Source organism: Meriones unguiculatus (assembly GCF_030254825.1).
Source record: "Meriones unguiculatus strain TT.TT164.6M chromosome 13 unlocalized genomic scaffold, Bangor_MerUng_6.1 Chr13_unordered_Scaffold_44, whole genome shotgun sequence".
NCBI classification, from domain to species: Eukaryota; Metazoa; Chordata; class Mammalia; order Rodentia; family Muridae; genus Meriones; species Meriones unguiculatus.
This window is the reverse complement of record NW_026843651.1, coordinates 3,607,320-3,631,317: the sequence shown is the minus strand read 5'-3', so window position 1 is coordinate 3,631,317 and position 23,998 is coordinate 3,607,320. Positions and strand designations below refer to the sequence as shown.

The following is a 23,998-nucleotide window of genomic DNA, read 5'->3' as shown; positions in this document are numbered from 1 at the left end:
TTTAAACTGGGACCCTTCAGGTTTTTAGAAGGTCAATACAGAGCTCGTGTGGATTTATACTTCTTTGTAGAGAATTCAGGAAAATCCCTGGAGTTCTTACATTCTTTTTTGTTTATTAGAGTGATTATTGTAGTGGATTTAGGGCCTTAATATGTATGTATGCCTGTCCTAGGACAAATAACCATAAATCAGGCTGGAATCCAGTTCAGTGAGATACACCTGTTTTTGCCTTCAAAGTGATAGGATTAAATGCATGAGACAACACTCACAGCTTGCACATCAATTTTTGTAGTTAGTAATTGTTCATACAAGTTTTTGGATGTGTGCTCAGTACTTTTCTTCTGTTGGTTGCCTCTCTCTTTTTCTGACTGTGAATTGGCATTTCTTTTGCCAGCCATATCCTATGCAAAAGCTGAGGAAAATATAGAGGTGAACCTTATTATTAATTTTCATTCTAAAATGACTTAGTAATTTCATTAGTACCTCTGTGTCAGGAAATAACTTGAGGAAGCATGAGACTTTTGTGAATATATTTTCCATGATATATACAAGTTACAGTGATGCCACTATCATGGTTTCTGTTGTACACATGTATGGAATATTTTAGGATGCATTGACCTATGATGATGTGCATGTGAACTTCACTCGGGAAGAGTGGGCTTTGCTGGATCCTTCCCAGAAGAGTCTCTATAAAGATGTGATGCTGGAGACATACTGGAACCTGTTTGCTATAGGTAAGACTGCTAATTTACTTCACTTTCTAAAACAATGGGGCAACTGTTGTTGTTGTTTTTGAGGTTCTTCTGTAATTTTAATTGTAATGAAGGAAGAATAAGCTGATTAACTCAGGCATCATTCTACAGTTCACAGAAGATAGTAACTTTATATTTGTGGGATTTCTTATAATAGATCATACATTTTCTGTTACACATTTTAGGTTACAGTTGGGAACACCATAATATTGAAGAACCTTGTCAAAGTTCTGGAGGACTTGGAAGGTAATCTTCATGTGCAAACAGATGCAAATATATATTTTCACAGTGCCTCTGAAGGAATGTTAATGTGTCCCAGAAATTATAAATAAAAGCAACAGTGTAAAAAAGCACTACTTTAAGTGTATTGATGATTATTAAATTCTCACAAGTCCAAATCCTTAATGTCAGATGAATTGTGTTTGCAAGGCATTCCTCTAAGAAAGCAGACAAGAGAACAATGGATTAACAGATATCAACCATTAGAATCATAGGTACATCAGAGCTATGCTGTAGAACTCCAAATGTATTATCTCATGACACTCAGACATTGCAAAATGAATACACATTAAATAAGTGATAAGTATATGTCCAATAATCTTCTAATAAGCAAATAGTCCACAGTAAAGCTGGTGATACTCATTCATGTACTTGCTAGTAAGGGAGGCAGTTTGTAAGAGTGAAGAATATTCTTGTGGAGAAACCTTAATCCTTAAAGCACATGTCCATGAGTAACAGAATGTCAAACTGTGTGAATGTGGTAATCTTTCACTTACTTTTTTTCTTTTGATAGGTATATCATTTGTCAGAATAATTGCAACCCACATGGGCATAAGGATACTAAATGAAGCAACATATTTCTCTCTTTGAATAAAGTTGAAAAATATGTAGCAGTCCCCACTTTGAGTACAATTTCTGACTGTGATACAAGATTAGTTCCTTTATTATTAATTAATAATTAGTTAATAATGGTTAAATTACTATTAAATAGTAAAAAAATCACTCTTCAACCTGTAGGCATGGGGTTCTTGTAGGTCACCAACATCACATGCTTGTAGAGACTTTTCTTAGTGCAAATCTGGCAAAGTATACTCTTTCCAAGTGAAGTTCACATTTGCAACATCATAGGTCACTACATTCTAAAATATCCAATACATCTATACAATAAAAAATTGGATAATGAGAACACTGTGAATCTATATTTCATTTTAGTTAAATAATTAATTGTTAATAAGTTAATTGTAAATGTGTATCACATTCACAAAATCTGTTCTACCTGAGGGATTACTACTCTGTTAAACTAATATAATTAACTACCTTTTCAACTTCATTGGGAATACATCTACGATCTTACACTGTGGAAAATCCCTGGAAGTACTATGAATGTGGAATTTCTTCTGTTAGTCCTGGTTCACTTTACTAATGTAATATGACTCACTCTATAGAAAAATCTATTAATGCAAATCAGTATCATATAGCACTGAGTTCTTCCAAATAAAGATATGTAAAATCCTCATAGTAAAGTACACTATAATGTGAGCCATGTAATTAATGTTCTCACCATCACAGGTATCTTCAAAGAAACAAAACATTCCATAATGAAGGGGAAAACGACGAATGTGAACAAAGTGATAAAACCATAAGATTTGATTTTTCTTTACAATTAGACAAATTATAAAATTAACTCATACAGATAAGAACATTTATCACTTTATTAAATATGGAAGAGCTTACATATGTACCAATTGTTTTTGCAGGCATGAAAGAACACATAGTGGAGAGAAACTGGCCCAGGCTAGTATATATAGTCTTCCCTGTAGCTCCAGAAATTCAGAGCCATGGAACCAGCAATTGTTTGCTAAGGTATTTACTACTTTGTGTTTTCCAATGTTCTGTTTCCAAGGCAGCATAGGGTCAGATTCCTGTTAGTCATTAATGAATGGAACTCTCCTGAGAGAGACTGTAGCTAGAGCTAGTTGAAATGAATCTTTTTGGTCCTGCATATAAGTGGTTGTGGCTTTATTCTGAGCCAGACTCGTCAGGGGCAAAAGCCACTGTATTCTGAAGTTAGAATAGCTCAGTCTAGGTTTCATCTAAGAACTGCAAACACAGTGTTCATAATTAACTTTTCTGTGATGTTTTCTACATTAGTGTTCTCTCTCCTTTGTATATGTGAGAACTTCCACAATCATAAATCCTTTTAGATTATATATTATTGTCTAGAAGATAGATTTGCTCTCTAAAACTCTGTGTGCTTATGGGGCTAGACTTTCAGTCTTCTGTCCCTATTGGAATTCTTCAAAGTTTAACCTGGAACCTGAACCTAAAAAAGAGATTTAAGGGTGACAACATACATGGAATGTAAAATCTGTTGTGGTCAGTTCCTCTTTAAGCAGTATACAGAGTTGAATGCATTCTATCTTTGAAGAAGTTTTTCTTCATTAAACTTTAGATGTAGGAAGTGATTTCTCCCTGTGAAAGATGTAAATTCTAGAACGGCTGCAGCTCAAGGCTTCTAGAAAAATGTTTCTGAGTCAAGTTCTTCTACATTGACTCAGATGACCTTGATCCCAGTCTGTTACTCCTCAGGACAATGACCTTGTCATCTTGATTAAGGTAAATAAAACTTTCAGTTAAAGGGCAGTACCACCACTGAGTTTGAAAATTACTTATTGGGGTCATATAGTCAACTCTCCATTGCAATCACAGGAAAAAATATGCATGTAGAGCTCAGCTTCTGATTTCAGCTGAGAATAGGAGGACTGGCTTATTATGCACATCACAGGCAGAAATAGATTAGGCCAACTGTGATGTCAGCATTTTAAAAAAGGTTCTGATCATGATTTTGTTATTTCACCGCATGTATGAATTAATGTCAGATAAATGAAGACAAACCAGATTGGTGAGTGTACAATTTGGGGAGACTAGCTTGATCCAATGTATATTGAATATCCAACTGGAGGACTGTCGTTTGCAGATATGTCTAATCCACTTACACATTTATGCCAGTCCTGAGGGTTGAGACAAAGGCTGTTCACTGTAGCTGTGTGTGTCAGGTTACAGAACTAAGCAATGTCACACTTGAGGGAAGGTCACACAGTATCTTATGAATGCCATTACCTCTGCCAGGGATTTGCCTGAGCTTTTTCCAAGTCACTATACCTATGGTCTATTGCTTTTTAAATTATATTTATCTTTTTAAAAGGTCAGTTATTGATTTCTATTATATTTGATTGTCTCTAAATGTATCACTGCCCTTATCTCTTCTTATCCCCAGTGATTCTATATCATTGGGAATGTCTTTTCATTTTTCTCAAATGCTGTTGATTATTTATTTCTGTATAGAGAAATGTCTCCTAGATCCCAGGGTTGCCTCATGCCATGTTATGGGGAATTTCTTTGAAAACCCAATCCTACCCCTGCTGCCCTGTGCTGGGAAAACAGTTCTAAAACTTCTTACAGGCTGGACCTTGACTGATCAGTGAAAATGAAAAAACAGGCTACTGAATGAGTGTCCTCCAGTCTCTCTGTCTCTTATTGGGCTTACAAATGAAGAAGGACTTGTGCAAGAATTGGCCTCTATGACCAGATTTTAAACTGGTATAGTCACAGCACAGAAAGTGATGGAAGAGAAAGAGATGGACAGCTCTTTTGCATTGACAGTAGTTGGCGCTAGCTGTTTGTAGTGAGGTAACCAATGTTATGATGATCAACAATTCTCAGGCCAGCACACCGTGGTACGCCTATGGGGAGTGGGATTCAGCATTATCTTCTGGGAAGTCCTGCGTGTTCATTTCTTCAGGAAGCTGGGGTCTAGATGGGTCAAAATCATCAACAGTGTATAGTCCTCTCAGAAGACAAGAAATGATTTTTATGGTGGTGCCCCTGATGAGGAGGAATGCCAAATGATCAGGCTGAGCTGATGTCTGTGGATTCAGTTGGGAAACTTCTCATTTAAGAGGCAAGGCATGGGATGTTGAGGAGTCAGAAGGAAAGGGTACAGGGTTCTGATGTTGGGTACAGGCCAGACACATAAGACAAACACAAGTGAGGGGTTTAGGATGACATAAATAAAGGAAATGGAAGTACAGATGGGAGGGTTTCTGGGACACTGCTGGTGGATTGGTGAGGGACACACATGGTGAAGGGCAGTTCTATAGATTGGTGTATGGGAAGCCAAGGACAGGTTCTGAGAGAGGGGTCCTGTGAGAGATGTCTAGGGACTGATCTGTGTGGGGAATTGTGAAGAGGAAACATGAGGTCCTAGAAGCCCTGAGAGGGATGTGGAGGGAGACTGCAAACGTGGTGGGATGAGGATCGAGTTCCAGCGTTCAGAGCTGGGAATGCTTTGTCCATGCTTCTACCATGATTGTGGAGGTGAGGTGACCCCATGTCATGCCCTAAGCTTGGCTTCCCCCGCAGTGCCTGGCAGCACTTGATGCCTCCAGGAGAAGAGGCCATCTGGAGCAGGTTTACCTGCATCGAGAGCGCCACAATCACAGAGCAGAGCTTCCCTGTCCTTTTACTGCTTCTCCAATGCCCGTGATCACATCTGTGCAACCCATGCAGGCCAGGCTCTCTCTGAAGGCTTCCTGGGGCCAGAAACCATTGACAGGTCTGCAGGTGCCATTTCATCCACTGAAGGGAGCAGCTGCCCTCCCCCATCCCAAGGAGATTCAATCAATTTGCCACCCCCTTAGGTCCACCACAGAAGACTGATAAGAGACATGGCCATTTGATACGTGACCCATAAGGCTGGACCCTGGTTATGGGATTCCTCCCCAATAATGAGAGGTCCTGAGATGTCCATTATTTTCTACTTCAGTCTCAGCCCTGGTAACTGTTGAGGTGGGAGAAGGTGTGCTGTGAAGAAGATTGTCATCTAAGCAGCCAATGATACTGGTCGAAGGTCGGCTCTTGTGATATTTGACCAATGGAGTCATGAGAATGGGAATGAGGTTGGAGTCCTGGGCAGTGGGACTTAAGGCCAGAGTCTGAATGAAATGGAGGAGGAGCTAGTGGAGGGGCATGTTCCAGTGTAAGGATAGGCGGGATCAGACAAGGGTGGGGCTTCTGGCTTGGGTCTTAGAATGGGTATGACCAGAAAGAGCATCTTCAGAGCCCAGGTCTGGACCAAGGGAAGGGTGGTTAAGGTAGGTCTTAAGCCTCCATGTTGGGTGAATCTGGCGTCAAAATTCAGACTGCATCTTCCACCCGTTCCAACTGTTACCTGTCTTGGGGCAGAGTAGGGTAGGGAGGGCAGGTGTGTGCATGTGTCAGGTCTTTTGAGGTCAAGAGCCATACATGTGAAAGCTGCTTGTAAAAACTTGAAGAAAGAGTGAATGGGCCCATGATAGTTTTGTCACCCCTTCCTCTTTCTTTCCCTTTCCTTTTTATTTATTTTTCATTTTTTTTTTTTATTTTTGAGACAGGATCTTCTATAGATCAGGATGACTTCAAACTTTTCCATAAAACAGAGGGTGACTTTGAATTCCATATCCTCCCTCCTCACTTCCCTTTCTCCATCATGGCCAGACCCTAGATTCTTTAATAAGTGAGGGAAAAGACCATGTTTGGGCCATCAGTGACAGCCAGCATGACTCATAAAATAGATTATTCTAGGATGTGGGGATGGGCCTTGGACAGGGTGGGCAGGGTGGAATGTGTAATAGAAGCAAAGGTGAGATCATAGATACAGCAGGCATGGTGGTTCCCCTCTGGGGGATACTGCTGAGTGCTGGAGGGCAGCCTGATTCACAGAAAGAGTTCTAGACCATTCTAGGTAAAATAAAGCTCAGTACGGTAGCTGTAGATAGGGAGACAGGAAGAAAAACAAGGTCTATTATATAGTTAGGGGTTCTCTTTCATTTTGTGAATAACAGTTGACATTTATGTGGCCTTTTTTTTCAATTTATGTTTGACATTGGGTCTCAACACAGCCCAGGCTGACCTCCAACTCACAGCACAGCCTAGGCTGGCATCAAACTCTGGATTTTCCTACCTCATATTTCAGAATACAGAGAATCCTGGAGTGTATTACTGAGCTTACACATACTCTTTCCCTCTACATGGTACCTACTAAAATACTGAAGGTGTCAAGAAAATCTAACCTATTACTAAAATTTCATGTGATAAAAATTCAATTAACTTCTCCTGCCATCCGTATTCCTCTATTTCTTTACCCCATTAAAAATATGTTCTTCTATAGCCACTTTGTATGCTGGCTTCTGTTAAACATTAACATGAAATGGGCCTCCTGTTGAGGCTGTAGCTCAGTTGGTAGAATGACTACCTAACATGGATGAAGCCCTGAGTTTTATCCTCAGTACTTTTGTGAGAGATGGTAGTAAACATATGTAGTCTTTAGCACAGGAGAGGTAAAGGCAGAAAGACAGAAGTTCAAGGTCATTCTCAGCTATATAGAGTTTGCAGCCATCCTAAGTGACATGGAACTATGCCTCAAAAGGGAAGGAGCACCTGACCAGGTGGGTAAGGAGTTTGCTCTTGCATAGGGCCAGAGTTTGTTTCCCAGCACCCATATCTCATGGCTCATATCCAACTGCAATTCCAAGTTTAGGATATCTGATGCCTCTATTGGCCTTTACTGCAATGAAATTAAATTGAAAAAAAAATTAAATTCTCATATTTATTTTTGTTTTTTCAGAACAGGGTCTCATTATGTAACCCTGTATGTCCTGGAATTACTCTGTAGACCAGGCTGGACTTGAACTCACAGGTATCAGCCTGCTGCAGCTGTCATTAAAGACTTTATTTATTTGTTAGTTAGTTAGTTTGTTTGTTTTAGTTTGGTTCCTGTGTTTGTCATCTGAGGAGGCCAGAAGAAGTCATGGGATCCAGTGGAAGTGGATCAGCTGCTGTGAGCTACCCTAGGTGGATACTATGAATCAAACTCAGGTTTATTTTTGGAATAGCAGGAAGTGTTTTATCCACTGAGCCATTCCTTTAGTTCTCTCGGTTTTTTTGTTTGTTTGTTTGTTTTTAATTTTAATTGACATAAGTACATCTGGGGACTTGGAGGATGTAACTTCATGGTAGAAAGCATGTGAGGAATGTATGAGAGAAATGATTTCATGCTCAATGCTGCAAAAAAGCCATGTTTTGTTTTGCTTTTCCTTTTTAGACAGGACCTGAGGATAGTCATAAACTCACTAACCAAGGCTATTCTTAAACTTCTGATTCTCCCATGTGTACTTCCTAAGTGCTTGGATTATAAACAATGCCACCATGTCAAATTTTATGTGGTGTTGGACTTGAACCCACAGTTTCATGAATGCAAGGAAAGCACTGTACCAACAGAGCCACTACACCAGCCAATTTTTTCCTCTGATTTCATAGAAAAAAATTTCCCATTGCATTTTCTAAAATTTCTCTTTAATTATTAATAGTCTTGGCAGCCTTCCACCTGTGGGACATATTGTTCACTCTACGACAGGTTGAATAATAGGCTGAGCAGCTATCCACCTTAATCCCAGGAGGAAGAGAAGAAACATGCCTACTTAGTGCTGGATGACAGAGGGTAAGCTAGGGGAAGACAGGCACAAATGATGTAGTACAAATCTCTGCAGATCTGGAAAAGGTCTGGCCCCGAAATGGAAGCCTGAGACAGGAATCACTAAGCCTTGTTCCTTCAGTATACTCTAATCCTAAGGGAGGTGCTCATGTCACTCAAGACTCACTGGCCACTCAGGACATTGAGGCCATCCCCCCAGTCAGAGGAAGAGGCTGGTTCTTCTGGACATCATGCTTCCTGTTCGCTCTGTAGCTGAGCAGGTTTTAATGGTTGGTATGTTGTGGTCTGAGTGTAGCTGCTGTGTGCTGTGAGGGAATTTTAGGGTTCCAAAGTCGCAACATGGTGAGTGTATGTCCTCTGCCCCTAACCTGGTGGAGCAGGAGGCTGAATAGTGGGAGCTGCTGTGTAGGGTTCTTCCTGGGGCTAGGTGGGAACCTGCAGCCAGAAGCAGTCATGGGAGAGATCCCTGTCCTATCCATGAACACAGAGGGGACATCTGAATATCTTCACTATATTGGTTTAGAGTGGAAGCTGAGAAAACTCACTTCAGGAACAGAAGGTTAAAATGAAAGCTTTATTTTCTGAGACCAGGGAGATGGCCAGTTCAGGATATGAACGGTGCCCTGGGTAAGCTTTATTGTATATTTAAAGGGTTAAATCCATGCTGGGATCATCCAATCAAATTTTAAAATTGTGTTTAGTTAAGCAAGGGAGTTTCTGTTGGAGTATGCACTGATCCAGGACACCTGTCTGCAATTCCTTAAACTTTACTCCCAGGTCTGGAATCCAAGGTCCTTAATTTACATTCCTAGATGTTTGTTCTGGAGTACACGGTGATAAGGGAACAAAGAAGTGGGTCCTCTATCCATTAGTAAGTGAGGGCTTTGTAGGTGATATATTTTAACAATTTAGACATCTTTGTTAAAATAATAGCAAGTTTAACCAGGTAACAGATAATTAAGAAAATGTTTCAAGAGACTGACTGGGAGATGGCTCTGTAAGTGTGGGAATATGAAATTATTTCACATTGCTAGCAAAATGAGGTAGCAAAGTGTAAGAGTTTCTTGGAGTAGACTGTGCTCTGGAGGCTGCTTCATTATATGCTCTGGGGCTGCATATGCACAAAGTATTTGTAACAGGGGCAGGAATGTAGAAACATATGTGGCAGGATGCCAAACTTGGAGAGGCCTACTTTCTTTAGTATCTTCTAAAAGTTTTGCCCTTGGTATTGGACACGTAGGTGTAAGATGCATTAAGAATTGCGGAGGTTGTAAATAACATCTATGTTGAGTTCAGTAGACGTTCAGTAGAAACCTGTTATGGAAATGAGTAGAATTGTTGATATAATAGATTTACCAGTGCTTAGAAGCTGCAAGTCACACCAAGTATAATTTAGTTAAGGGATGTTTTAAATCATCCCATAGATAAGTATCATGTGAACGCGGCCGGTTAGAGATTAGGAAACATGCTTGCCCAGGAGGATTATCAACAAATTTGTTTCCAACCATAACCAAGGGGACAGCCTGGTTGCATAGCAACTATTGGCTCATATCCATGTCAGAGAAGAGACATCTATCAAGCTGCTCAATGGTGCATTACAGAATCACAGCCAACATTAAAGCCTGGTATGCCAAAAAGTTGCAGTTTTTTTCTTGAGAAAAGCATAGTTTTGTCACATGGGCAAGATATCTGGGGACAGCCATTTGAACAGGAAAAACACTGCTGTGTTGAGGGCTGGCCTGATGAAACACAGCTCTCCTAGGGGTGGTGATATATGGAGAATGGCATAAGTGCTTCTGACCCCCCTTCTTAGATATACTTAGCCAAGTCAGTATAGCCTAGGGAATAAGCATTGAAATTTCCCCAGGATTCTGAGGTATTGATAATAAAAAAGAGCTCATTTTCTAAAGCCAGGTATATGACTGTTGAGATTTGGGCCAGGGTGTTTGAAGAGGGTTTGCTTCACATTTGGAGAGGCCAACTCTTTCCAACACATGGGACTATGTTTCAAGGCCACTGTGGTCTTGGTAAATAATGTTCAGCTTTTGCAGCATTGTTTCACGAGACTCCTCGTGATTTTCTCCCATTATATGAGTTTCTGATCAATTTATTGATGTGTCCTGTTTCCTTCCATTTCTTCTCTGGAAGGATACAAGATGGCATTCTTCTTAAGAAGCTTAGTTAGGAGAAGACATAGCTTGTGTCAGACCTTCTAAAACCAGCTTTTATACTTTCTCCCTTCAACTTTTCCTATCATTTGAAACCTCTGTTCCATTCCACACATGACCGTGACACTGTATCAGGGGAGAGGAGTGCTTAAATAATTCTAGTAACATCTTTACTGTACAAATCTCCCATCTGCCTCACTGGCCATACTTGAAATCTCTAGTCCATATTGAAATTGTTTACTATGGGGACTGAGCTTAAAAGATACTTAAGGATGACTGCATATAGGGAATTCAAAATCATTTTAAAGCTGTATTCTCTTTTAGCATTAACTAGAGCTGGATGCATGCTAGTATTAAGGAGAATTTTTTATTAACAATTTAATTGCATTACTTTCTCCCTGGGGATGCATACTAATTATAGAATATGTCCATCTTCAAACTGTTGGAAAAATATTTCTCAGATAAGATATATTGGTTCAGGTCACATTGATCACAGTCTATTGTTTGCGAGGGCTTTCCTTTTAGTTGAAACTCCTAAATTCTTAAAGTAAAGGTTGTACCACAGCAGAATTTTAAAAATTACTCATGTGAGTCATGTAATGAGCTATCTATTTTTGTATGCAGTGGAAAGACAGCTTGGAAAAATGATGGTCAAATTTCTAGACGTTTTCAACATTGCTTTGTAAATTCATTTTTTGCAATAAAATTAATTTACACATCGGTTAGAAACTTGTCAAGGAAGGACTGTAGATCAACCTTCAGCAATATTTGATTAACATCCTTTAAACTTTCCACAAGTAGTAACCACAATGATGTGATTTAAGGAACTCAATTCCAACATATAAAAGGAGTTTTTGAGCTGCAAAGGTGTCTCAAGTGTGCAGGCTATGTTGCAGTTAGATAGGGCAGATTTCATATCTTGTGCTATCTATGATGTGGCAGGAAGTAGACATAAAATTACTTTTTAATTTTGTTTTCTTTATGGAAATGAGAGGGGGTGAGTTTGTCTTAAATCGCACGGTGAGTGGGGGGACTGTAGTGCCATAGACCACATTTCTAATGACCTCCATTTACAAAGAGCTCCAGCACATGGAAACTGTTCAAAAAAAAAATCAGTTGTATCAGAGGTTTATTTGAACAGGATAGTGTTTACTTGAGTTATTTTTGTGAGAGTTTTGATGTTTGTATTTATTTCTACATGTATAAAATCATAGGTAACATTGGACTACTTCACATTTTTTTGTGGCTGAGTTCCCATAGATACCTTGATGAAAACTTAACTATTTTGTTGGACTTTTGTTCTTGGCATTTTTTTCTGCCTTGCTTTATTCTTTCACAAATAATTGTGCACAATCCTCGTTGCTGTGGCTGTACAGTAAATACAGCAGTCATTTTTTTCTATGTGTGTAATATGCTTTCTCAATCATAATGAGAATTCTGAGTTGTTTTCACATGGTGATTTCATTCGACAGAATGCCATCATAAAATGGCTGGATCCCACCAACCATAAAGCATGCATGGACTGGACCTGAGTATCTGACATATATCTTGCTATGGGGCAGCTTTGTCTTCATGCCTTTCGCCTAACAGTTGAAGTGGGGGCTGTCTGTGACGTGGACAGAGTTGACTGCTTTTGGATCACTTCCCCTAACTAGGTTGCCTTTTCTGGCCTGAGTGGAAGCAGATGCACTTAGTTTGTATGCAGCTTGATGGGCTGAGGAGAGTTAGTATGGAGAGGGTCCCCTTTTTTGAGAAGAATGGGACAAGGAATTGCAGGGACAATGAGGGTAGGAGGATGATATCAGGAGTAGAGGAAGTATGGAACTGCAAGCAGGATGTAAAGCAAAAATAAATAAATAAACCATTGAGAAAAATGGCTGGTTTCTGTGTATGTGAGAGATTCTGTTGATTGATGGTTTCTGTGGAAGGGTCTTCCATTGATGGTGGCAATATTCCTAAACAAGTGGCCCTGGGATGGATAACAGAACTAGCTGAGCATGAGACAATGTAGAAACAAGAGAACAGGCCATGAAACATTTGCATGGTTTTTGCCTTAGGTTTTTTGAAGCCATATTCTGTAGGTTTCTAAAGTTTTTGAAGACTACCTATCTTTATGTAATCGATCTGTCTACAGATTTATATCTATCTGTGTAACCTAGGATGTATACTCCTAAGATAAATTATACTAGTGTCTTACACAACTATGACTTGATTAACTAAAAATTTAACAAGCATTCCTTGTTGTTCTCATGGATTTCTTCTAGCTGACATTTTGGACATGCAGAAATCCTTTTAGGGGTCCCAAAGGAAATTGGGAAAAATCACCAATTAAGCAAGCATTATCATCTGTGGTCTAGTCCTTGAATGTTGAGAAATTTCAGGCTTAATGAAAGTCCTGTCTGGAACAGTCTAAAATTCTGGACAAAGTGAAATTAGTAGCTTTCTTCAACGTTCTCTTGGGAGCATGCTTTGATGAAAAATCACTATTGAAGCAGTTGAGGAAGGAACAAGCAGAATGCTGGAACTTGTAATGCTGGAACAGATATGTCAATGTCTCAGCATGTTCAAAGGATGATTTCTGTCAGGTTTCATCTAGTGTCTCTAGTGTCCAGTCCTTTTGTTCTGCAAACATAACAACTTTCCACAAGCATTATGCAGTTATAAAATTATAAATGTATGAAATGTGCAGGATAAAACTAAAATGTAAGCCATTTTTATCTATGCCAATTGAAAGAATGGCATAATAAATTTTGAGACTATTACAGCCAAGGATTTCTTGGCCGTGTATTGTTGAAGTTCTTACTGGAGACATATTTTATGTGTCAGTCAGTTTCAGAGTTTTTCCCATGTAAAGGGATCAGCAATATAAGTTACCATTATTATTGAGCATACAATCATTATCATGTTAAAATCAAAACAAGGTTGTATAGAACAAAATTACATTTTTGGGCTCTTGAGTGCCTGTTTTATTAGGCCAAGCTGCTACCTATTTCCTGAGAGAAGGCCTCCCATTGCTGAGACAAATTGGTTGCCTTGAGCAATTAAAAAGGCATGCTTTAAGTAAACTTTATATAAACTCCTTTTTTAATTTAGAGTTTAAGCATACCCTGGCCATCTTGTACCTGTTTAGAGGTTTATGCCTAGGTTTTTACATAAGTTGTAGCTGTTTTTGTACTATCCTCTATAGTATGGGCAGTTATCCCTTCATAACCAAACTTAATAAAAAACTCCCTTTTACCTTTAGTATTTAAGCAAACCCTAGGCATCTTGTACCTAGATTTTTACATTGGCTGTGGCTATTCTTTGGCTTGTCTCTTTTTTATACAGAATGGGAAATTAAGTCTTTATAGCTAAACTTTATATAAACTCCCTTTTACCTTTAGCATTTAAACATATCCTAGGCATCTTGCACCTGGGTTTTGACATTTGTTTTGTCTATCTTTGGCTTGCCCCTTCTTTGATATGGGATGGACAGTTCTGCCTTTTAAACATATGAATTATAAATTTTGAGCTTTTAGGACTTAACTAGGCTGGTGTGTACTTTGCCATCTGTAAGCCTCCTGTGTCTTTTTTTTACATCAAGCATGATCAACATTTGTCTCCTTTGAACATGTCTCACAGTTGAAAGGATAAGCCTGCTTCCAGAGCAGTGTGACATCTTAATTTAGTCAGCATTTAAAAGTTTTTATACATGGGAGACATGCAGTTTGCATGTTTGTCTCCCAGCTTAATTTTGAGTACTGACATTGACCTACAGAACATATTTCTTAAGCCAAAATACCCTTTTATACCAATTTTGTGGAAGTACTAGTTTTTGAGATTGGCTGGCCTTTTTAGGTCAATGTGATATAATTTCTCTCTACATAAACCTAAAATTGGTATGTATCCAATCTTTAGAACAGTAAAGACATAGAATTTATTATTAAGAAAAAAGAACTTACATGGTAACCTTAAGGAAAATGTTGTCATTTTGAATCTTATCTCTGCAAGTGGCTATACAGCAGGAGATGCCACCCTTTTATTATGTAAATTAAACTGATCAGGAACTCTGTGATATGCCAGATTCTTTTTACTTTGTGTTGGGATTAAAGGAATGTGCCTTCACCAACTTGTTTAAATATTCTCAAATCCATATCATTGTAAAGCAAAGCCTTTAAATGAAAATCAAGCAAAGAGACAAGAAAATACTACATTTTGGGTCAGTTGTGTGAATTAGACTGTAACAAGCAAGTTGGTTATTTTTTGGATTTAGTTGTTGTTATATTTAAATGGTGGACCTTTACCAGAAAGAGCTGACAAGTATCTTGCAGCCAGAGAGTTTTGGATTTTAGTTATTAATCTAATTTTTATTAGGGGGAATGCCCTTTTTATTGTCTGTAACTTAGTATTCCAATCTTTGGGTTTTCTCCCATTTTCTCCTTGAACTTTCTCTTAGAAGGCATGGAGAAAACCCATCACCCTTAAATATATTAAACATATTACAACCAGATCCACGACTATGACAACCAAAACAAAGCCAAAGGGATTAAAACCCCCTCTGCCATGGCATTTTTTTTGTTGTTGTTTTAGACGCACTTCTATGCCAAGCTCTGTCTAGAGATCTGTCTGCCTCCAGTTCCTTTTCCTTCCAGCCATGGCTGCTGCTGTTGCTCTGAGCCAGCCACAGTATAATGAAGCCATGCTTGTGTCCCCCTCCTGTTAGACTGTAGCAGCCTTCAGTTTTATTATGTTCAGTCTCAGATCTGCCCACAGTAGGCTGTCTTTTGCTCCTGGGCCTGTTTGGGAGTCTCTCTTAAAGGGACAGTAATTGACCAGGAAGATTTTAGGTTTTAAATTTGGGTTGTATCACTGGGAGCTTATTCCTCCCACCAAATTATGTTGAAGTATGATCTAAAGGGTGTCGATACATAGATTAGTTGGGTGCTATTTGTTGTGTTTCTTAATGATTACTATTATTTACCTTTAGTTAAGCAGTGGTTTTTTTGCTGCCCACAGTGACAGTTGAATCTGCCTAAATGAGGCCTGGGGGAAAAAGAGCAGGGTGACACAAGGAAGACACCAAGTCAAGACTCTGATGAAGGTGCCATTTATTGAGCCTTTAAACAGTGCTTATAAATCAAAGTGTCACAAGCAATTATCTCACGGTAACAGTTTCACTTATCAAAGCAGCTGAGGATTTACTTAAGGTTACAAAAACTTTACTTATCTGGTATCCATGGTTGCAATGAATTTATATCTAGTTCTCAGGGACAGAACACCCAGCTGTAAAGAATGCCCAGGTCAGTCTGTGAGAAACTGAGCTTTAGATAATACCCATGTTTGCCAAGGCCATGTTTGCAAAATTCCAATTACCAGAAGCCACTGCTCAAACTCAGCACCAAACAGCAATATGCACTCTTTTTGGTTACCAAATCCATTTTGGCTGCCACAGTGGTTAATTCTAAACCAACTATATACCCAAATTACCATACAGAGTCTGGGATTTATTTAATTAACCCAGTGCACAATGCTGGGCAATAGTTATTTCATCTTAAACCTCCAAGCCTGCATTGTTTCCAACCATTCAGATTTCACCCATTATTGCTTTCAGTCATATTCTAGGGTCCGGCTTATCTCTACTCATGGTTCCAAGTTCTCTCCTGCTGATCTCTCCTCCTCACTTTCTTCTCTCCTTTCCTAACCAGGATGTCCCACCTTATTCTCTCCATTGCACAGCATTGGGGCTGGTTGTTTAATTGACAATATAAAGAAAAAGTGGTGGCATGTTTACACAAACTTGAGACAGGTGATACTTAGAATAAGCATCACAATGCAGTGTCTGGATTGAAACCAGATAGTGGGGTAGAGAAATCAGCTTTTGAATGAACAAGGATAAATTGTATATATTCCAAGAGAACATAATACAAACATATATGTTCAATAATATTCTAATAAGCAAATAATCCATAGTAACCAGCTGGTGTTACTCATTCATATACTTGTTTAGAGAGGGGAAGTTTATGAGCGTCAAGAATGTTGTTGTGGAGAAATCTTAATACTTATACCACATGTCCACAAGGAACAAAATGTCAAACTATATGAATGTGGTAATCTTTCACTTGTTATTTTTTTAATAGGGATATAATTTGTCAAAATACTTACAAGCCATGTGACTCTAGGGATACCTAAAGAAGCAACATAATTCTCTCAGAGAATAAGCAGAAGATATGTAGTAGTCACTACTTTGAGTGCACTTTCTAGTTGTGATAGAAGATTACAATTACATTGTTATTAATTATTAATTAGTTAACAACGGTTAAATTGTAAAATAATCACTGTTCAACCTAAGGAATTTGTAGGTCACCAAAATCACATGCTTGCTGAGCTTTTCTTAGAGCAAATCTGGCAAAGCATACTCTTTCCAAGTGAAGTTCAGATATACAACATCATAGGTGAGTACATTCTAAAATATCCAGTACATCTTTATGATGAAAAATTGTAGTGATAACACTGTGAATCTATATTTCATTTTTAGTTAAAAAATTAATTGTTAATAAATTAATTGTAAATTTGTATCACATTCCCCAAATCTATTCTAATAGATCACTAATACATTAAACTAATACATTAAACTAATCACTGATACATTAAACTAAAACATTATACTAAGATAATTACTTTTCCAACCTCATTGGGAATACATCTGCAATGTTACACTGTGGAAAATACCAATAAGTATTAGGAATGTGGAATTTCTTCTATTTGTCCTGGTTTAGTTTATTAATGTAATGTGACTCACGCTACAAAAAAAAAAAATCTACTAATGCAATCAGTGTCATATAGCTCTGAGTTCTTCCAGATCAAGTAAAATATATATATATACTTATCTATGAGGAATGTTGTTTTCCTTTATCATCCAGTCTGTTATAACTCATCTAAAGACTGGGGCAGATTTCTATCATTTATAGAGTGAAACTCAGGCTCAATGAGATAAACGTTTTGTAATGTGTAACTGCTCATCTTACTCAAATAGTCATTCTATAACATCACTAAATGAGCTGAAGCCACAACAGCAGGTATTGCAACACAAGTCTGTAATCATGGTGCTTACAAAGAGGAGGCAGGAATTTCAAGGTTTCAAAATCACCCAAGGAAAGAATGGTCAGTGGTATGGTGGGAGGCCCTCAGAACAAAGAGAGGTGTTGATTGGCCCAGGACACTATCCATAGTCTTCCCTGCGGCTCCAGAAACTCAGAGCCATGGCACCAGCAATTATTTGCTAACATATTTACTTACCACTTTGTGTTTTCTAATGTTTCTTGTCCAAGGCAGCTTAGGTCACTTCAGGGTCAGACTCCTTAAATGGAACTCTCCTGCAAGTGGGAAAATTAGCCTCAGGTGGGGATGAGCTCCCTCATTACATATCCAGTGGAAAGTCTTCAGCCCTGAATCCATATACACAGAACCAACAGAAATGGACTCAGGTATAATTCATATATTTGCACATAATTGCTCACATACTTAAAAAGAAATATTGGAATGGAAGAATTTGGGAAGAGATGAAGAAAGGACATGGCAAGGGGAAATTGATGTAATATATTTTAATTAACATGTAAAATAATAAATTTTAAAGAAAAAATGGCATAGCAGTTAAGAGCACTGGGTGTTAAGAGGACACAGATCACATTTCACAAACTAGCTAGTAGCTGACCATCTGTAGTTTCATTTCCAACGAATTTGATGGCCCCTTCTGGCATCTGTAGGTACTGTGCAAAGACACATGCCAAACATCCATATAAATTAAAATAAAGCTTAATGAAATGGAATTTGCTGCAGTAATGTCATAGCCCTGAGAGAGACTGCAGCTAGGGCTAGTTGAAATGAACTCATTTTGGTCCTGCATATTAGCAGTTGTGGTATTGTGAGCCAGCCTCCTCAGAGGCAAAAGCCACTATATTCTAAAGTTAGAATAGCTCAGTATAACTTTCATCAAAGATCTGCAAACACAGTGCTCATAGTTAACTTTTCTATGATGCTTTCTGCATGAGTGTTCTCTCTCCTTTTTATGTGTGGGAATTTTGACAATCATAAATCCTTTAAATCTATCTTCTAGATTATATATTGTGCTCTAGAAGACAGATTTGCTCAGTAGAATTTTGTCTGCTTTCAGGACTATACATTCAGTCTTCTGTCCCTATTGGAATTAGTCAAAGTTTAACCTGGAATCTGAACCTGAAAGAGATTTAAGGGTGACAGCATATGTGGAATGCAAAATCTGTTGTAGTCAGTTCCTCTTTGAGCAGTATACATAGTTGAATTCATTCTGTCTTTGAAGACATTTTCTATATTAAAGTCTTAGATGTAGGGAGTGATTTTTCTTTTTCCTGTGAAGGGTGTTAATTCTAGAACATCTGCAGCCCAAAGCTTTTAGAAAAATGTTTCTGAGTCAGCCTCTTCTATGTTGACTCATTTGACCTTGATCCCAATATGTTGCTGTTCAGTACAATGATATTGTTATCTTGATTAGGGTAAATAAAATTTCAGTTACAGGGCAGTACCACCACTGAGTTTTAAAATTACCCATTAGAGTCATATAGTTAACCTTCCATTGCAGTAGCAGAAAAAAAAATGCACTTGGAGCTTGGCTTCTGACTTCAGACAAGAATAGGAGGACTCACTTATTGTGCACATCATGGGGAGAAAAAGGATAGGTAACTAGCTGCTGGTGACACCATTGTGAAAAAGGATCTGTTTATGATCTAATTATTTTATAGCACGTATGAATTAGTGTCAGATGAATGAAGACAAACTAGATTGGTAGGTGTACAATTTGGGGGAGAATAGCTTGATCCAATGAATAATGAATATCCAATTAGGTAACTGTCTTTTCCAGATATGTCTTATTCACTTACACATTTATGTCAGTCCTGAGGGTTGAGGCACAAGCCATTCACTGTAGCTGTATGTGTCAGGTTACAGGTCTAAACAAGCAACATTGTGCTTGAGGGAAGGGCACACAGTATCTTATGAATGCTATTAACTCTGCCAGGAAATTGCCTGATCTTTTTTCAAGTCACTATAGCTATGGTCTTTTTATCAATTATATTTATCTTATAAAAAGTCGATTATTGAGTTCTCTTAAATTTGATTGTCTCTAAATGCATTACCGCTCTAATCTCTCATGTGTTGTTATTCCCGACGTTTCCATGTCATTGGGAATGTTTTTCCATTTTTCCATGTGCTGTTGATTGTTACTTCTGTATAGAGCAATGCCTCTTATAGCCCTGCCTTGCCTCCTGCCATGATATTGAGAATTGCTTTGAACACCCTACCCTACTTCTGCTGCACAATTCTGGGAAAACAGTCCTAAAATTCCTTCTATGTTGGATCTTGACTGGTGAGTGAAAAAGTAAAACTGGCCATTGAATTGAGTGTCCTCCAGTCTGTCTGTCTGGCTCGTAGTGCGCTTACTAAGTGAAGGCCTTGTGCAAGAACTGAGCTCTATGACCAGATTTTAAGCTGATATAGTCATAACACAGAAAGTGATGGACAAGAAGGAGGGGACAACTTTCCTGCTTTGACAACAGTTGACATTAGCAATGTGTAGTGAGATAACCAATTTTATGATGATCAACACTTCTCAGGCCCACACACGAGGGTGTGTTTAGGGGGAATTGGTGTTAACTTTATCTTTTGGGAGCTCCTGGGTGTTCATTTCTTCAGGAAGCTGGTATCTAAATGGGTCAAAATCAGCAACAGTCTATACTCTTCTCAGAAGACAAGAAGTGATTTTTATAGTGGTGCCCTTGACCAGAAGGAATGCCAAAAGAGCAGGCTGAACTGATGTTTATGGATGCAATTGGAAATCTCATTTTAGAGGTGAAGCATGGGTTTTTCAGGGAGTCAGAAGTAAAGAATATAGGGTTCTGTTGTTGGGTTCAGGCCAGCCACATAAGATTAACACAAATGAGGAGTTTAAGAGGACATAAAGGCAAGGGAAGTGCAGATGGGAGGGTGTGCGGGACCCTTCTGGTGGATTGGAAGGGGTCATGCATAGTGGAGGGCAGATCTACACATTGGTGGATGGGAGGCCCCGGACAGGTTCTTAGAGAGGGTTCCTGGGAAAGATGTACAGGGATCCTGATCCTGTGTGGGGAGCCCTGGAGAGACAGGAGGTCCTACATGCCCTGAGAGGGACTTGTAGAGATATTGAAAAAGTGGGTGGGAGGAGACCTGAGTTCCAGGGTCCAGAACTGGGAATACTTTGTTAATGATGCTAGCATGTTTTTGGAGGTGCGGCAATGCCAGGTCATGTTCCTAGCTGGTATTCCCCACAGTGCCCTAGAGCACTTGATGCCTGCAGGAGAAGAGGCCATCTGGGACAGGTCTACCTGCATAGAGAGTGCCACTATCTCAGTGCCAAGCTTCACTGTACTGCTTCTCCAGTGCCTGCGGTCATGCCCTACAACCCCTGCAAGCTGGGCTCTGTTTTTAGGCTTCCTGGATCCAGAGGACATTGACAGCTCGCTAGCTGCCATTTCTCCCACTGATGGGAGCCACTGCCCTGACTCACTACAATCACATTCAATTAATTCACTGCCCCTTAGGTCCAGTAGAGAAGACTAACAAGAGAACCGGCACATCTATATGTGACCCATGAGGCGGGGCCCATGCTAGGGGATTCCTACCCAGTCATGAGAAGTCCAGAGATATCTATTTTCTACTATAACCTTGGCCGTGGCCCTTGGCCCTAGGAAGAGGTACGCTGTGAAGAAGATTGTTGTAATAGCAGCCAGTGATACTGGTGGAAGGTGGGCCCTTGTGGTATTTGACAAATGGAGTCATGAGAAAGGGAATTAGGTTGGTGTCCTGGGAATTGGGACTTGAGGCCAGGGACTAAATGACATGGTGGAGGAGCTAGTTGAAGAGGCATGTCCCAGTGCAAGTATAGGTGGGATCAGACAATGGTGGGGCTTCTGGCTTGGGTCTTAGAAGGCGTGAACAGAAAGAGTATCTTTGGAGTTCAGGTTTGTGCCATGGCAGCGTGGTCAGGTCAGGTCTGTTGTGCAATTCTGGCATCAAAACTCTGATTGCATCATCCACCTGTCAGAACTGTTACCTGTGTTGGGGCATAGCCGTAATGGGAGAGGGCAGGTGTATGTGTTTTGTGTCAGGTCTTTTTGGTCAGCAGCCACGCATGTTAAAGCTGCTTATAAAAGCTTGAAGAATGAGTGAATGAACCCATGATGCTTTTGATTCCTCTTCTCTTCCTGTTCCTTCCCCTTTCCTTTCTTTTTTTTTAATTGAGGTTTGAGACACGCTCTCCTGTAGACCAGGATGACTCTGAACTTTTCTATGTAACAGAGGATGACTTTGAACTTCAGATCCTTCCTCCTCCACCTCCCATTCATCACCATGGCCAGACCCTAGATTCTCTTAATAAGTGAGGGCAAAGGCCATGTTTGGACCATCAGTGACAGCCAGCATGACTTATAAATTTGATATTCTATCTTTGTGGGGATGGGCCTTGGACAGGGTGGGTAGGGAGGGATGTGTCATAGAAGGAAAGGTGAGATCATAGACTCAGCAGGAGTAGTGATTTCCCTCTGGGCAAGACTGCTGAGTAGTTGATGGCAGCATGATTCACAGAAAGAGTTCTACATGAGTCTAGGTAAAATAAAATTCAGCACAGTAATGAATAGCTTAACTTAGCTTGAGTGACTCCATTTTGAGATGAGAAACCATCCTGTGTGCACCTGTGACAGGCCACTGAACTCAAGTTCCAGGAAAAAACATGGAATGTACATTTGGCAGAAAACAAAGTGAACTCCCTAGCAACAGCCAATGAAAGCAAAATAGAATATTCCCAAATGTTCCAGATGTACTTTCAGATAGCTTAGAATAGCAGTTATTGTTAAGCATCAGTGGTCACCTCACTTCTCAGGTGTTACCCCGTCCCATAACACCAAGGCATGGAAAAATCCCCTGCTTGCAGTTTTTCCCTTTAAAATCCCTGTTCACCCAGGGCTCAGGGTCCCACTTTTGTACTGCTGTATCAGTGAGATGTAGGTCCCAAGATTGATTGCTCTCTCAATAAAGCTCTCTTGTTTTCCCAAGGGAGTTGTCTCCTGGTGGTTTCTGAGGATCTCAAGATCAGGGCATAATAGTAACTGTAGATAAGGAGACAGGAGGAAAAACAAGGATATCTATTTAGAGTAAGGAATGTCAGGATCTCTAAAATCTGAGATCTTAACCTTTCATTTAATTAGGGGTTCTATTTTATCATGGGAGTAACAGTTGTCATTCTCGTGGGCCTTTATTTTTTATTTTTTAATCAGGTATCATCATGGGAGGAAACCTTACCCTATCAGAGCACTAGGGAAAGGGCATAAAGGGAGAAAAGGGAGGGTGGGTGGCATGAGAAGGAGATGAGGGAGGGGGCTGCAGCAGGGATACAAAGTGAATAGATTGTATAAATGAATGAACAAGCAAATAAATATATTTTTTTAATTTTAAAAAAAATATTTTATTTTTGATATAGTTTCTCTACATAGCCAAAGATGGACTTCAACTCACAGTGCAGCTGAGACTGGCAACAAAGTCTGAATTTACCTACCTTGGCTTCCAGAGTATAGATATTACTGGTGTGTATAACTAGGGACACACATACTCTCTCCCTCTACATTGCACACATTAAAATTTTGAAGCTGTCAAGAAAGTCCAAAGTATTACTAAAATCTCATGTGAGAAAAACCAATGAACTGCTCCTGCCATCTACTTTCCTCTGTTCCTTTATGCCATTTTTAAAAAGATGTTCTTCTACAGCCAGTTTGTGTGCTGGCTTCTGATGAACAGCATCAAGATGATATGGACCTCCTCCTGAGGCTGTAGCTCAGTTGGTAGAGTGACTAGCTAACATGCATGAAGCCCTGGGTTTGATCCTCAGCACTTTTGTAAGAGAGATATGGTAGTAAACACCTGTAGTCCCCAGCACAGGAGAGGGGAAGGCAGAAAGATAGAAGTTCAAGGTCATTCTCAGCTACATGTAGAGTTTGCAGGCAGCCTAGGTTACATGGAATCATGTCTCAAAAGGAGAGGAACCAGATGGGTCAGGAGTTAAGATTGGTAGTTACTCTTGCATATGACCTGAAGTCACTTCCCAGCACCCACATCTCATGGCTCATGGCTACCTGTAACTCCGCTGTAAGGTAGCTGATTTGCCTTTTGGCCTGTTAATGCACTGAAATTAATTTGAAAAAAAAATTAAATTCTCTTATATATTTATTTGTTTGGTCAGTTTGTTGGTTTTGTTTTTTCAAGACAGTGTCTTACTATGTAGTCCTAGATGTCCTGGAATTGCTCTGTACACCAGGCTAGACTTGAACTCACAGGAATCTGCCTCCCAAGTGCTGTTATTCAAGGCTTTTCTCTTTCTTTCTTTCTTCCTTTCTTCCTTCCTTTCTTTCTTTCTTTCTTTCTTTCTTTCTTTCTTTCTTTCTTTCTTTCTTTCTTTTCTTTTCTCTTCTTTTCTTTTTTCTTTTCTTTTCTTTTCTTTTTCTTTTAGTTCC

The 23,998-nt window shown here is 39.4% G+C and overlaps 1 protein-coding gene across 1 annotated transcript in view; it reads left to right on the top strand.

The window, feature by feature from the left end:
- Window positions 1-472: 472 nt before the first annotated feature.
- Window positions 473-23,998, top strand: part of LOC132651270 (zinc finger protein 120-like) — a 36,251-nt gene continuing 12,725 nt past the window's right edge. The window contains exons 1-3 of the mRNA XM_060376505.1: window positions 473-734; window positions 938-998; window positions 2,510-2,615. Coding sequence (XP_060232488.1) covers window positions 701-734; window positions 938-998; window positions 2,510-2,615 — 201 coding nt within the window. The 5' untranslated portion in view covers window positions 473-700. The remainder of the gene's footprint in view (window positions 735-937; window positions 999-2,509; window positions 2,616-23,998) is intronic.